This window comes from Lipotes vexillifer, unplaced genomic scaffold (genome assembly GCF_000442215.2).
Source record: "Lipotes vexillifer unplaced genomic scaffold, Lipotes_vexillifer_v1.1 scaffold1179, whole genome shotgun sequence".
In the NCBI taxonomy this organism is placed as follows: domain Eukaryota; kingdom Metazoa; phylum Chordata; class Mammalia; order Artiodactyla; family Lipotidae; genus Lipotes; species Lipotes vexillifer.
In genome coordinates, this window is record NW_006783890.1 from 1,488,514 (window position 1) to 1,505,663 (window position 17,150).

Consider the following 17,150-nt stretch of genomic DNA (forward strand, 5'->3'; position numbering starts at 1 on the left):
CCAGAGACGGGCGCAAGCCGCGGCTAAAAGCGCGGACTCCAGAGACGGGCGGGAGACGCTAAGGGTGCTGCTGCCGCCACCAAGGGGCCTGTCTGCGAGCATAGGCGACTATGCCCACCCCTCTTCCGGGGAGCCTGTGCAGCCCGCCACTGCCAGGTTCCCGGGATCCAGGGACAATTTCTCAGGGAGAACTGACAGCGGGCCTCAGGCTGCTGCGACATCACGCCGACCTCTGCCGCCGCAGGCCCGCCCCGCACTCGGTGCCCCTCCCTCCCCCTGGCCTGAGTGCGCCTGAGCCCCCGAGTCAGCGGCTCCTTTAACCCCGACCTGTCTGAGCAAAAAACAGACGCCCTCCAGCGACCTACACTCAGAGGCAGGGCCAAATCGAAAGCTGAGCCCCTGTGAGCTGTGAGAACAAAGAAGAAAAAGGGAAATCTCTCCCAGCAGCCTCAGAAACAGCGGATTAAAGCTACACAATCAATTTGATGTACCCTGCCTCTGTGGAATACATGAATAGACAGCGAATCATCCCAAATTGAGGAGGCGGACTTCTAGAGCAAGATCTATGATTTTTTCCCCTTTTCCTCTTTTTGTGAATGTGTATGTGTATGCTTCTGTGTGAGATCTTGTCTGTATAGGTTTGCTTCCACCATTTGTCCCAGCGTTCTATCCGACCTTTTTTTTTTTAAATTTTTTTCTTAATAATTAATTTTAATTTAAAGAACTCTATTATACTTTACCTTCTTTCTATCTTTCCTTCCTTCCTTCCCTTTTTGAGACAACGAATCGTCCCAAATTGAGGAGGTGGACTTGGAGAGCAAGTTTTATGATTTTTTCCACTTTACCTCTTTTTGTGAGGGTATATGTGTATGCTTCTATGTAAGATTTTGTCTCTATAACTTTGCTTCCACCATTTGTCCTAAGGTTCTATCCTTCCCTTTTTTTTTTCCTCTAAATAATTATTTTTTTAATTCAATAACTTTATTATACTTTATTTTATTTTACTGTATCTTCTTTCTTTCTGTGTTCCTTCCTTCCCTCCTTCCTTCCTTCCTCCCTCCCTCCCTCCTTTCTTTCCTTCTTTCCTTCATTTCTTCTTTCTTTCTTTCTTCTTCTTTCTTTCTTTCTTTCTTTCTTTCTTTCTTTCTTTCTTTCTTTCTCTTTCTTTCTTTCTTTCTTTCTTTCTTTCTTTCTTTCTTTCTTTCTTTTCTTTCTTTCTTTCTTTCTTTTCTTTCTTTCACTAATTCTCTCTACTTTCTCTCCCTTTTATTCTGAGCCGAGTGGATGAAAGGTTCTTGCTCCTCCAGCCAGGAGTCAGGACTCTGCCGCTGAGGTGGGAGAGCCAACTTCAGGACACTGGGCAACAAGAGACCTCCCAGCCCCACATAATATCAAGTGGCGAAAATCTCTCAGAGATCTCCATCTCAACACCAGCACCCAGCTTCACTCAACGACCAGCAAGATACAGTGCTGGACATCCTATGCCAAACAACTAGCAAGACAGGAACACAACCCCACCCACTAGCAGAGAGGCTGCCTAAAATCATAATAAGTCCACAGACACCCCAAAACACACCACCAGACGTGGACCTGCCCACTAGAGAGACAAGATCTAGCCTCATACACCACAACACAGGCACTAGTCCCCTCCACCAGGAAGCCTACACAACCCACTGAACCAACCTTAGCCACTGGAGACAGACATCAAAAACAACGGGAACTACGAAATAGCAGCCTGCAAAAAGGTGAACCCAAACACAGTAAGATAAGCAAAATGTAAAACAGCAGATGAAGGAGCAAGATAAAAATGCACCAGACCTAACAAATGAAGAGGAAATAGGCAGTCTACCTGAAAAAGAATTCAGAATAATGATAGTAAAGATGATCCAAAATCCTGGAAATAGAACGGACAAAATGCAAGAAACAGTTAACAAGGACCTAGAAGAAATAAAGATGAAACAAACAATAATGAACAACACAATAAATGAAATGAAAAATACTCTAGATGGGATCAATAGCAGAATAACTGAGGCAGAGGAACGGATAAGTGACTTGGAAGATAAAACAGTGGAAATAACTACTGCAGAGCAGAATAAAGAAAAAAGAATGAAAAGAACTGAGGACAGTCTCAGAGACCTCTGGGACAACATTAAATGCACCAACATTCGAATTATAGGGGTTCCAGAAGAAGAAGAGAAAAAGAAAGGGACTGAGAAAATATTTGAAGAGATTATAGTTGAAAACTTCCCTAATATGGGAAAGGAAATCGTTAATCAAGTCCAGGAAGCACAGAGAGTCCCATACAGGATAAATTTAAGGAGAAATACACCAAGACACATATTAATCAAGCTGTCAAAAATTAAATACAAAGAAAACATATTAAAAGCAGAAAGGAAAAAACAACAAAAAACAACAAATAACACACAAGGGAATCCCCATAAGGTTAACAGCTGATCTCTCAGCAGAAACTCTACAAGCCAGAAGGGAGTGGCAGTGATGAAGGAGAAAAACCTGCAACCAAGATTACTCTACCCAGCAAGGATTTCATTCAGATTTGATGGAGAAATTAAAACTTTTACAGAAAAGCAAAAGCTGAGAGAGTTTAGCACCACCAAACAAGCTTTACAACAACTGCTAAAGGAACTTCTCTAGACAAAAACACAAGAGAAGGAAAAGTCCTATAATAACGACCCCAAAGCAATTTAGAAAATGGGAATAGGAACATACATATAGATAATTACCTTCGATAATTACCTTAAATGTAAATGGACTAAATGCTCCCACCAAAAGACACAGATTGGCTGAATGGATACAAAAACAAGACCCATATATATGCTGTCTACAAGAGACCCACTTCAGACCTAGAGACACATACAGACTGAAAGTAAGGGGATGGAAAAAGATATTCCATGCAAATGGAAACCAAAAGAAAGCTGGAGTAGCAATTCTCATATCAGACAAAATAGACTTTAAAATAAGGACTATCAGAAGAGACAAAGAAGGACACTACATAATGATTAAGGGATCGATCCAAGAAGAAGATATAACAATTGTAAATATTTATGCACCCAACATAGGAGCACCTCAATACATAAGGCAAAAACTAGCAGCCATAAAAGGGGAAATCGACAGTAACACATTCATAGTAGGGGACTTCAACACCCCACTTTCACCAATGGACAGATCATCCAAAATGAAAATAAATAAGGAAACACAAGCTTTAAATGATACATTAAACAGGATGGACTTAATTGATATTTATAGGACACTCCATCCAAAAACAACAGAATACACATTTTTCTCAAGTGCTCATGGAACATTCTCCAGGATAGATCATATCTTGGGTCACAAATCAAGCCTTGGTAAATTTAAGAAAATTGAAATTGTATCAAGTATCTTTTCCGACCACAACGCCATGAGACTAGATATCAATTATAGGAAAAGATCTGTAAAAAATACAAACACATGGAGGCTAAACAATACACTACTTAATAACGAAGTGATCACTGAAGAAATCAAAGAGGAAATTAAAAAATACCTAGAAACAAATGACAATGGAGATACAACGACCCAAAACCTCGGGATGCATCAAAAGCAGTTCTAAGAGGGAAGTTTATAGCAATACAAGCCGACCTTAAGAAGCAGGAAACATCTCGAATAAACAACCTAACTTTGCACCTCAAGCAATTAGAGAAAGAAGAATAAAAAAAACCCCAAAGTTAGCAGAAGGAAAGAAATCATAAACATCAGATCAGAAATAAATGAAAAAGAAATGAAGGAAACAATAGCAAAGATCAATAAAACTAAAAGCTTGTTCTTTGAGAAGATAAACAAAATAGATAAACCATTAGCCAGACTCATCAAGAAAAAAAGGGAGAAGACTCAAATCAATAGAATTAGAAATGAAAAAGGAGAAGTAACAACTGACACTGCAGAAATACAAAGGATCATGAGAGATTACTACAAGCAACTCTATGCCAATAAAATGGACAATCTGGAAGAAATGGACACATTCTTAGAAATGCACAAACTACCAGACTGAATCAGGAAGAAATAGAAAATATGAACAGACCAATCACAAACACTGAAATTGAAACTGTGATTAAAAATCTCCCAATAAACAAAAGCCCAGGACCAGAGGCCTTCACAGGCGAATTCTATCAAACATTTAGAGAAGAGCTAACACCTATCCTTCTCAAACTCTTCCAAAATATAGCAGAGGGAGGAACACTCCGCGACTCATTCTATGAGGCCACCATCACCTTGATACCACAACCAGACAAGGACGTCACAAAGAAAGAAAACTATAGGCCAATATCACTGATGAACATAGATGCAAAAATCCTTAACAAAATACTAGCAAACAGAATCCAACAGCACATTAAAAGGATCGTACACCATGATCAAGTGAGGTTTATCCCAGGAATGCAAGGATTCTTCAATATACGCAAATCTATCGATGTGATACACCATATTAACAAATTGAAGGAGAAAAACCATATGATCATCTCAATAGATGCAGAGAAAGCTTTTGACAAAATTGAACACCCATTTATGATAAAAACCCTGCAGAAAGTAGGTGTAGAGGGAACTTTCCTCAACATAATAAAGGCCGTATATGACAAGCCCACAGCCAACATCATCCCCAAAGGTGAAAAACTGAAAGCATTTCCACTAAGGTCAGGAACAAGAAAAGGTTGCCCACTCTCACCACTCTTATTCAACATAGTTTTGGAAGTTTTAGCCACAGCAATCAGAGAAGAAAAGGAAATAAAAGGAATCCAAATCGGAAAAGAAGAAGTAAAGCTGTCACTGTTTGCAGATGACATGATACTATACATAGAGAATCCTAAAGATGCTACCAGAAAACTACTAGAGCTAATCAATGAATTTGGTAAAGTAGCAGGATACAAAATTAATGCACAGAAATCTCTGGCATTCCTATATACTAGTGATAAAAAATCTGAAAGTGAAATCAAGAAAACTCTCCCATTTACCATTGCAACAAAAAGAATAAAATATCTAGGAATAAACCTACCTAAGGAGACAAAAGACCTGTATGCAGAAAATTATAAGACACTGATGTAAGAAATTAAAGATGATACAAATAGATGGAGAGATATACCATGTTCTTGGATTGGAAGAATCAACAGTGTGAAAATGACTCTACTACCCAAAGCAATCTATAGATTCAATGCAATCCCTATCAAACTGCCACTGGCATTTCTCACAGAACTAGAACAAAAAATTTCACAATTTGTATGGAAACACAAAAGACCCCGAATAGCCAAAGCAATCTTGAGAACAAAAAACGGAGCTGGAGGAATCAGGATCCCTGACCTGAGACTATACTACAAAGCTACAGTAATCAAGACAGTATGGTACTGGCACAAAAACAGAAAGACAGATCAATGGAATAGGATAGAAAGCCCAGAGATAAACCCATGCACATATGGTCACCTTATCTTTGATAAAGGTGGCAGGAATATACAGTGGAGAAAGGACAGCCTCTTCAATAAGTGGTGCTGGGAAAATTGGACAGGTACATGTAAAAGTATGAGATTAGATCACTCCCTAACACCATACACAAAAATAAGCTCAAAATGGATTAAAGACCTAAATGTAAGGCCAGAAACTATCAAACTCTTAGAGGAAAACATAGGCAGAACACTCTATGACATAAATCACAGCAAGATCCTTCTTGACCCATCTCCTAGAGTAATGGAGATAAAAACAAAAATAAACAAATGGGACCTAATGAAACTTCAAAGCTTTTGCACAGCAAAGGAAACCATAAACAAGACCAAAAGACAGCCCTCAGAATGGGAGAAAATATTTGCAAATGAATCAACTGACAAAGGATTAATCTCTAAAATTTACAGGCAGCTCATGCAGCTCAATAACAAAAAAATAAACAACCCAATCCAAAAATGGGCAGAAGACCTAAATAGACATTTCTCCAAAGAAGATATACAGACTGCCAACAAACACATGAAAGAATGCTCAACATCATTAATCATTAGAGAAATGCAAATCAAAACTACAATGAGATATCATCTCACACCAGTCAGAATGGCCATCATCAAAAAATCTAGAAACAATAAATGCTGGAGAGGGTGTGGAGAAAAGGGAACACTCTTGCACTGCTGGTGGGAATGTGAATTGGTTCAGCCACTATGGAGAACAGTATGGAGGTTCCTTAAAAAACTACAAATAGAACTACCATATGACCCAGCAATCCCACTACTAGGTATATACCCTGAGGAAACCAGAATTCAGAAAGAGTCATGTACCAAAATGTTCATTGCAGCTCTATTTACAATAGCCCGGAGATGGAAACAACCTAAGTGCCCGTCGTCGGATGAATGGATAAAGAAGATGTGGCACATATATACAATGGAATATTACTCAGCCATAAAAAGAAACGAAATTGAGCTATTTGTAATGAGGTGGATAGATCTAGAGTCTGTCATACAGAGTGAAGTAAGTCAGAAAGAGAAGGACAAATACCGTATGCTAACACATATATATGGAATTTAAGAAAAAAAAATGTTATGAAGAACCTAGGGGTAAAACAGGAATAAAGACACAGACCTACTGGAGAACAGACTTGAGGATATGGGGAGGGGGAAGGGTGAGGTGTGATAGGGCGAGAGAGAGACATGGACATATATATACTAACAAACGTAAGGTAGATAGCCAGTGGGAAGCAGCCGCATGGCACAGGGATACCGGCTCGGTTCTTTGTGGCCGCCTGGAGGGGTGGGACAGGGAGGGTGGGAGGGAGGGAGACAAAGAGGAAAGAGATATGGGAACATATGTATATGTATAAATGATTCACTCTGTTATAAAGCAGAAACTAACACACCATTGTAAAGCAATTATACCCCAATAAAGATGTTAAAAAAAAACAACAAGAAAACTATAATCTATATCTCTTGTGAATATACATGCAAATATCCTCAACAAAAACTAGCAAACTGAATCCAGCAACATTAAAAGGGTTCCCAAAAAGCCAAGAAATAACAACTGTTGGGGATGATATGGAGAAAAAGGAAACCTCATACACTGTCAGAGGGAATGTGAATTTGTGCAGCCACTATGGAAAACAACATGAGGATTCCTAAAAAAATTAAAAGTAGAACCACCATATGATCCAGCTATTCCACTTTTGAGTATTTATCTGAAGAATATGAAAATATTAACTCAAAAAGATATATTCACCCCTATTTTCATTGCAGCATTATTTATAATAGCCAAGCTATGGAAACAACCTAAGTGTCCACTGATGGGATGAATGGGTTACGTACAGTGGAACTCTTCTCAGCCATAAAAATGTGAAATCTTGCCATTTGAGGCAACATGGATAGACCTTGAGGGTATTATGCTAAGTGAAATAAGACAGAGAAATACTGTATCATCTTACTTGTCTGTGGCATATTAAATAAACAAATTAACTAAATAAACAAAAGCAAATATATAGATACAGAACAGAGTAGTGTTACCAGAGGGGAAGAGAAGTGAAGCAAGGGTGAGAATAGGTAAAGGGGTCAACTGTTGACAGATGAAAACAACTTTCGTTGGTGAGCACACTGTAGAGTATACAGAAGTCAAAATATAATTTGTACATATGAAGCTTATATAATGTAAGAAACACACTCAACAAATTGGGAATAGAAGGGAACTTCCTCAACCTGACAAATACAGCTACAAAAAATTCACAGGTAACATACTTAGTGATGAAAGATGGAAACCTTTCCCCCTAAGATCAGAAATAAGACAAAGACATTTCCTCTTACCATGCATATTCAACATTGTTCTAGAGGCTTTAGGTGAAGAATTAGATAAGAAAAAGAAGTAAAAGGTATCTATACTGGAAAAGGAACACTATCCTCACAGATAACATGGCAAGATAAAATATAGGGAATATTCTAAGAAATCTACTAAAAATATTAAAATTAATAAATGAGATATTGTATATTGATACAAGGTCAATATACAATAATCAACTGTATTTATGTACCTTAGGACTGAACAATCTGAAAATTAAATTAAGAAACCATTTTCACTTACAATAGCATCAAAAAGATTAAAATACTTAGGATTAAATTTAACAATAGTAGTACAAGATATGTGTATTTTCTTTTTGCTACTGTAACGAATTACCACAAACAGTGGAAATAAAATAACATGGATTTATTATTTTCTAACTCTGGAGGCCAAAATTCTGAAACAAGTGTCATTGGGCTGAAGTCAAGATATCAAAAGGGCTGGTTCTTGCTGGCGTCTTGAGGCGAGCAGCTCTTTCTCACAACACGTGGCATCACATTGCTCTTTCTCTGACCCTTCTGCCTTCCTCTTTGACATTTCAAGGAGCCTGTGATTACATTGGGCCCTCCTGGATAATCCAGGATAATCTTTTTAAAGTCAGCTGATTATCTTAATTCCACGTGCAATTTTAATTCCACCTTGTTTAACACATTTACAGATTCTGCAGCATCTTGTCCAGCTCTTTTTCATGCTTTCAATTTTTTGTCATTTTTGAAAACCTGACATTTTAAATAGTACAATGTGGAAAGTCTATAAATGAGATTTCCTCCTCTCCAGGGTTTGTTGTTGCTGTTTTTAGTGATTTTCCTGAAGTAAGTCAATAAAGTCTATATTCTTTGTTGTGTGGGGTCAGAGAAGTCTGCCTGTTTCGTTAACGATTAAACAGGTGATGTTTAAATGCCTTGAACGAATGAGTCATCCAGTCTTTGTTGACTGGCTCTGATGGGGCACATGTTCAACACTCCGGAAATTCCCAACTCTGCCTTACTTAGCCTTTACTTCCTGCTTGAGCTGAACTTCACAGCTCAGCCAGCTGTGAGAGATTAGACCCTTCTGAAATCTTTCCTGAGCATGCCCTCCAACTGCATGGGTCCGTTGATATTCCTAGGAACATGATAGTGTTTCAATGCTCCCTATGGACATTTAATTATCTAGGTTTTCTGTTTAAGAATTTTGCTTAACTTCTTGTTTGCCTAACTGTTATTGTTACCTCAGGCAGCTGCAATATTAAACATGTACTGCTGATTGTTTGCTACAAAGGCCCTGGAAAATTGTCCATTCATACAAAGTAAGCCCTGACTCAGGTCAAATAAAAACAGGCCCTGCAAATAGGGGTTTCCAGGGGCCTTCTTGAAAGTTCAGGTAGTGACATTTCTCTGAGAATGGGGCTTTGTGGAGCTTTCCAAACTTGTTCTGCTCTGCTACTTGCTACCATGGTTGTGAAGCAGTTGGTTTTCAAGACTACTGCAGAGTTGGGGAAAGAAAGGGAAGCGGATGGGGCAAGTTAAAACATGAAAAAGGTCACATTCTTACTCGGGCGCAGTAATTTTTTTTCATAAATGCTCCTTTAATTGGTCATGCTTGGTTAATTTCTAGAGTTCTGAAAAGTTCACTGTGACAATTTTTGCCAGTGTTCTCTCTGCTTTTATGAAGGAGAGATTTTTGAAGTTCTTCTCCTAATGATTGGACTTTTGACTGAAATTTATCCTCAGTACAATATTATTCAGAGAAGATTTTATATTTTAGGGTTTTTATGTCAAATGAAGGACTAATATTAGGTTTTAAGTTCCTATGATAAAGCGATCTCAGTGGTAACAAGTGGTGCGTGTGTGTATGCATGTGTATGTTTGTGAGTATATCCATATAATCACATGATACTACCAAGAGTATGAGAGAAAGTGGTCATATCCTGGTCTATTATCTTCTACTCTGTTCATTTTAATTAAATAGTTATTGATTCCCTATAATGTTTCAATTGATAAGCTATGTCCCAAGGATACAGAGATGAATAAGATACAGACCCTGCCCTAAATAAGCTTATAGTATTCCTCAGATTTTTTTTTTCTTTTTTTTCTTGCTAGAAAGAGACAGGCCAATAGACCTGGAGACAATATTGGTTTCAGAGGAAACCAGATCTCGACTAAAATCTGCCAAACAACACCAACAGTGCTACTTTTACCAAATGCTTACTCTGAGCCCAGGGCTGCTAAATGTTTTAGATAGATTTTCTCATGCATTCTTCATGAAAAGCTTATAAGTAGGTAATCCCCATTTTCAAATGAGCAACTGAGGCTCTCAGAGATTAAACAAAGTGACCTACCTGGCTCTTTGTCACACTGACACATGAAAACAAGGCTGACTTTAGAAGGTGCTTCTTATATGTAAAACCAGATTCCTCCACTTGCCTGAGGACAGTCCTTGGGCAGTCTCTCCAAGTTTGCACTGAGTTGTGAGACTATGGGAAATTTTTATTTTCTTAACACTTTTCTCTATGGTGATCATGTATTACTTTTAGAATTAGACCAGAAAAATATTTAAAGAAGTATGCTGTTATGCTTAGCCTGTTCACATACAGGTGACAAACTATATTAAGAAGCATAACATACACCTCTTCAAAGAATATAAAGTGGAATTTTATTATTTAACAGGTATATCCCAAAATTATCTTGGTAAAAATCTACTGAGGTTTCCGGATTATGCAAGTATCTACCTCTGAAGCTCAGAACATCACAATCTTAGGGAAACGGTATGTCAATCCCTTCATTATCTTTTGAAATTTGAACTCTTGGCTTTATGTTTATAGAAAATAAAATGGTTAACCACGTTTCCATTTTTTAATAACTAAACGATATACCTGTCAGAGAGCTTTCATACTATGGTTTTAGGCACTGTATAAATACATGAACAGGTAGCTTGTACCACAAAGAGAGAATATGAGGGATTTTGTAGAGACCCATTTACTCACAAATTCATAAATCAGCTTATAAGGGTAGAAGTTATGTTTAACAGGATGCTGTCAGCTCTGTTTCTATCTCAGGCAGTGAGATCAGGAAAAAAAATGCAGCACTGTGAAATTGTTTAAACCACTAATCCCAACTACTTTCATTTTATAGAGATACCTGGGAAGATACATGCTGTTTCACGTAATAAGCTGTGGTCACATCAAAGAAAATGCAACCTCAAGTACCAGAGAACTGGACATTGTATTTACACTCAAAACCATGTTACTGTCATTGAGCAGTCCTCCTTTATTAGGTAAAGACCAAATGATGTATTATTAAGGTAGTGTAGTGTACGTTTTATTTATCTATTGATATTAACCCGGAGATTGATATACAACTCTGTTTCATTTGCCCAAAGCTAGTCTAAATGGGCCAACAATAATAATACATGCCTGTGGACAGAGCAGGTCAATCATTACGTGCTTTACTTTCCTCAAAAACAGCAAAAATATTTTATTTTTAAATGCTTTCAATTTAAATACTTTTAATTTCAAAAAGTAATTTTTTTGGTGTTTCTAGCCAATTATTTTCCTTCTAGAACCTAAAAAATAGGAAATATGTAGAATTTTTTCTCCTGTAAAAGCAAAATACGATGAGCTACTTGGTACAATTTTTAAAGAGACACATTCTTAAGGGCTAAGGACAGATGAGTAACATACATCTTTTTGCATTAATTATATTTGTTTTCAGTTTATAAATTATTTTATTTTTAACTTGGTAAGACCTTCAGACATGATCCTCAAATGTTTCATGGTTTGAGAGCATTCTTCTAATTCTAGCTTGGTGTAACCCAGACATCACAATATAGTCTTTCCTTCCTAACCCACTGTGTTTAAGGCTACCAGTTTTATAAAAATTTCTGATCTAAGTTCTCAACATACCTATCAATGAATAAAAAATAATAATAGGTAACATTTCTTGAGCATACAGTTGCCAGGCAACAGAACTTGTGTTTTTCATATATGATAGGATTTAGCCTTCATAATTAACCCACAAAGTAGATATCATTATTGCATCCATTTTGCAGACAAGAAAACTGACAGGACTAGCAAAGGTGAAGGTAGGATTCTAATTTGGGCAACCTGAAACTCTGATTCCATGTTTTAGCAGTTTAGAGCATGACGTCTACCTTGCACAGGATTATGCTTAAGGTTCCTGCTTTTTGGCATTGTACATTTCACTCTTTCAACAAAGGCAGCACCAATGCACATTCTCTGCATTGCTCCACCCCTTCATCATTTTCAGCAACCAATGAATCACTTTCAACAGCCAGTTCATCTGTCTACCCAGTAAATGCAAAGGGTGCTTTACCTTACCACTGTATGATCGCCATCTAGTGGTAAATATGTAATAATAGATGGTTCTACAGTGATTAGTTACCCATGTCATTCCTAAAAAAGTGTCTTGATTCACAAATTCTACTAAGGAACTTAAAAACTTAGATGCAATCAAAACCAATTGTACTCTAAACAATAGATGACAATGATTTAGTTATGTGTATAGTGTTATTTTAAAAGAATACAGCCTTTGCAGTAAGAGTTTTAAATTGCCTTCAATTTGTAGAGTCTGTATAATATATGCATAGTGTTTATAGTTAAAAGTTTTCCACATACATTTTATTTTTTAACTTATAAATATGTTAGAAAATTTCAGTGTTGAAAATATTTTAATAAAATGTAACCATTATCATTAAGAAAAAGAAAAAATGTGGCTAACCTTTATTGAGAATAAATACCAACTGGACAAGTAACAATGCCTTGCATAGCTACCGAAGGCTTAGACAAAGAGGCTTTGCTTCTATTTGGATTTTAGGTATTTTTGCCTGTTTGGTTTTATGTTCCCCACTTTGCTCTACTACCCGTGAATACCCATTCCTCGTTTGACCCATCCGACTCCATGGCATCCAGATTCTACACTCACCTGCCAGACCTTCTTGGTTCCCAGCTGTTCCAAAATTCATTCTCTTTGTCAATTCCAACACATGGGGCTTAATAATATTTGCAAACATCTGTGTCTTAAGTATAGATGCTAGATTTTTACCCAACAACTTTAAAGTAACTTTGAATGTTAACTATTAGTAAAATTTATAATATGATGTCCTCATAGTTGGATCACTTATATATTCCACGCTTTTCAAGTACAAATCTTACTTGGTCATTGTATACCACTCTTTTCAAACATACAACTGAATTCCATTTTCTTCATTCTCTTTAAAAGTTTTGCATCTATAATTGTGAGAAGGGCCTAGAGTTGTGGCGGGGGTACTACACTTGCCCAATTTAAAATTATGTTTATGCTATGTTTGTGAAACCAGTAATAAAATTTCACTTTTTTCTTGTCCTCAGAAAATTCAATGAACCTAAAAATTAACTAATTTATCTTGTTTTTTTAAATAAAGTTTTTAAAACTCAGTCATAAAACTTCAGAAGATGGGAATGAAAAGCAGAACTTCTAGAACTCAGTTTCTTCCACTGTTATTAATCTATTCTGGGTTTCTGCTCCATCTTGATTCAATATTGGTGACACTTATTTTCACAGAAATCTACTATTTTATCAAGAATTCCAAACATATATTTTTTTCATCTCTGTATGTGTGGTTTTAACTCTTTCCAAATTGCTAAGGTTAATATTTCTGTTTCCTACATGTATTTTTTCTTTTTTTGAGTTATCTACTTACTTCAATATTATAGTTCCTTATTTTATTATTTTTTCTTGAAAAAAACCTTTTGGATTAATATAAATGTACTCTTTTTATTCTAATTCATTCATTTCTACTTTTCACTTATCCATTCTTTGCTTTTCTATATTTGTTGACCAGTTGTACTTTTTAATTTAAATTCATAATTCACTTATTTTCTTTTTTTGCATTTAAAAAATAAAACTGTCAAAGTGATGAATTCTACTCTGAACACACTTCTGGTTACACCTCGTAAGTTTGATAAGTATTGTGTTTGGGACTGTTTATCAACTAGGTAATAACCGTTTACAGTTCTTTGACCCAATATTCATTTATTTACTTTTTAATAATTCAGATTTTATTATATTTTAGTTATTGATTTTCTTTTACTATTGAATCTTGCTCACAAACTTTAGTTTGTATATTTGTTATTCTGAAGAATTCATTTATGTTAAATTTGTGGTTTAAGAGTTATATATTTTTAAAAACCTAACAATGAATGATTTCAAAGAATCTACAATCTCTCTTCATAAAGTATAAAGTTCAATATATAATACTAAATACACTTGCTATTTTATTAATTTCTCTAATTCCACTGTAACTGTTTACTTCACACATTAAAAACTGATGTACTTTGAAGTCTTTGACTCTGATGACTATACTTTTGGCAGAATCTTCTTTTATTTACGAGCTTTGTTTTATATATTTCAACATCATATTATCTGATCCTCAAGTGATATTTAATTACCCTCCCAGTTTAATTTTTTTCTGTTAGTCCTCTTTTTCCTGATATTAATATTATTATGCCTGTTGTGTTTGTCGTTTATTTATTGAAGATGTCCATTATGACAAGGGAAATAAGTCGACTAAAACTGATCTGGGTCACTCAGTGTATATACCACTGTCATATCAAGTGGGTTTGACCCCCAAAAGAAACCTGAATTATGTCACTGTGGTAGGAGACACAGTGGCTTGAATGTCATAATAATCAGGAATACATACAACTGGAAGTTACAGAAAACACTCAACTAGGAACAATTGCAATTAAAAATAAAGTAAAGAAAATGTAGGAGTTTATTTTTCTATGTGAAGAGAAGAGGAATTAGGCAGGTGTCACATTATAATGTGCCTACTCTGGACCTCATCCAAGGGAGCAGAATCGAGCTAATCACAAAGATGGGCTCTGAGGAAGACTATGACTGCATTTATTAATCAAAGATCCATATTTGAATCAAATTTATTTTATGTTTGATTCTTTGATTATAGATGAGTATATAAATAGGAAAGATATTATCTTTAACAATAAATTATTTTTTTACCAACCAAATTATCTAAGCAAAAATAAAAATCAAATATCACAAATTTAAATTTCAGAAACAACTTTTAAGGCATAAATATTATGCATGTATATATATGCATATATTATATATATTATAGTCCATAATGTATGGTCTTCGGTGTTGATGCACTTGGAGTAAGCATTATAAAATGTCTGAGGCCTGAAATATAAACTCCTTCAGAACCGATCTCTACCCCAAATAAAAAAGAGCTTTTTTGTTGTTGTTTCTAATAATCATTTATTATTTTCACCAATTCTACAAATGGAACACTTTCTATTCATTATCTCTTACTTAAAACACATATAGCTAAATGTATTTTCTCCCGTTATTTTTATCCCACATGCACTAGAAAAAAGGAGTGTGGCTACATTTTACTAAAATTCTGCCAAAGAAAGTACTGAATGTAAATTCATACTATGAGTGAATAATGATGTATTTCACCTCACTTTAATTTCAGTAATTGACTGGAAAAACAGGAAGATCTATTAAAAGGACCATGTGCTGGTCAAACACTAATGAGAAAATTTCAGAGTCACAGGTTGTCATGGTGACAGGGTATTATAGAAATCTGATTAGTATGCCCAGCAGCTACAGAAGTGATAGGCTACACTTCTAATTGTGTTGTCTCTGCTTGCAAATGGGCTTTATGTTTCTGAGACATGAGAGGCAGTGCAGATTTGTTTATTCACATACCAGATACAGAATGCATTACATGTTCAAAAATTAAATTCAAACATCTAGTACCAAAGATTATTTGGTAAAATTAGTTGGTATAATTTTAAAATTATATTTGGTATAATTAGTTGGTATAATTTTAAACTTATATTTTATTTGGTATAATTTTAAAATTATATTTTAAAAACATTTTCAAAAATTAAAATTAAAAAATTAGTTTACTCTTCTCATTAACACACAAATTTCTGAACAATTTAGTTACTTTTATTTCAATCTAATTTCATTGACATTCATACTAAGGATAAGACAAAGATGGTTTAAAAAAAAACAAGTCTTGTGAAAACAAAAAATAAATAAATCAATAAGGTCCTCCTAAGACCAAAATTTCCCAATGGAATGGTTGAGAAGTTGCACTACGGACTATGCATCTCAAAGAGTAGTTAGACGAGAGACTGTTAGAAAGAGCCAGATAGAGCCAGATGCTTAACAAATGTTAAGCATAATGTTGAATAAGAGAAGACAGTTGGGATTAGGGAGAGCAGTTGACCACAAGCAACTGTGGGCAGAGTTTCCTGCCACCAGAATAATGTATATGTATGTTTAACAATGTCTTTCTTTCTGTGCCCTGGTTCTTTTGGTACAAAAATTCAGTGAATCCTGAAAATTACAGGGCTCAATGTCTTCAGTTCTGCTTTGTTTTCTTTAACGTCTTGAGTATCATTGAAATTTTTAAAGAAATTGATCACTGCCTCCTGATCCTTTTTGGTAGAAAACTTAATTCTAAAAGGAAAACATGCAAGATTAACAGAGGCAAAGTAAACATTGATATGCATTATTGAAATTCATGTGCCTTTTCATAGCTTATGAGTACAAGGAGCACTTCTAATGCTTGTCCTGGGAAGCTTATTACTCTTTTTAAATGCATCAGCATGTGGACTAAGTTTTACATGTACTAAATATCAAAAGCAATCAATCTAAAGTCAATATAAGGAAAGCCAGAGGAGCATTATCTACACATTTCAAAATTCAGTGGAAGAGGAGGTGTTGCAGAGAGAAAAGTGGCAGTACAAAGTTTCAAGTTTCATTTATACAAGACGAGTGAGTCCTAGAGATCTACTGTACAGCACAGAGCCTACAGCAAATGATACTTATTGAATACTTAAAAACTTGCTAAGAAGGTAGATCTTACGTTAAGTATTTTTATGATGATGATGATGATGATGATAAAATAAAGTGGATGGGAAGAAACTTTTGGAGATGATAGATATGTTTATGGTATAGATTGTAGTGATGATTTCAAGGATGTATACTTAACTCCAAACTTATCAGGTCATATATATTAAATATGTACACCTATTCATACTTCAATAAAGTGGTTTAAGAAAAAAAAAAAAAGCCAGTAGATTGAAGACACAGGGGAAACAAATGCATTCCTGGAGAGATCAGGCTGGCTCTGGGAGTTGTGTGTACTGACCTGGGATGGAAGCAGCAATCCGAAAGCCAGTCGGTGTGGCCCAATCCTGTGAGAAGCACATTGCCTTTGGGGAGCCCCACCACCTTCCAGATGCGGTCCTCCCCACAGGAGATGAGGATGTCTTTGCAGGGGTGCATGATGATGCTACACAG

The 17,150-nt window shown here is 35.8% G+C and overlaps 1 protein-coding gene across 1 annotated transcript in view; it reads right to left on the reverse strand.

Annotated features, from left to right (window-relative positions):
* Window positions 1–17,150, reverse strand: part of SPAG16 (sperm associated antigen 16) — a 906,862-nt gene that overhangs the window by 473,364 nt on the left and 416,348 nt on the right. The window contains exon 11 of the mRNA XM_007456417.1: window positions 16,999–17,142. Coding sequence (XP_007456479.1) covers window positions 16,999–17,142 — 144 coding nt within the window. The remainder of the gene's footprint in view (window positions 1–16,998; window positions 17,143–17,150) is intronic.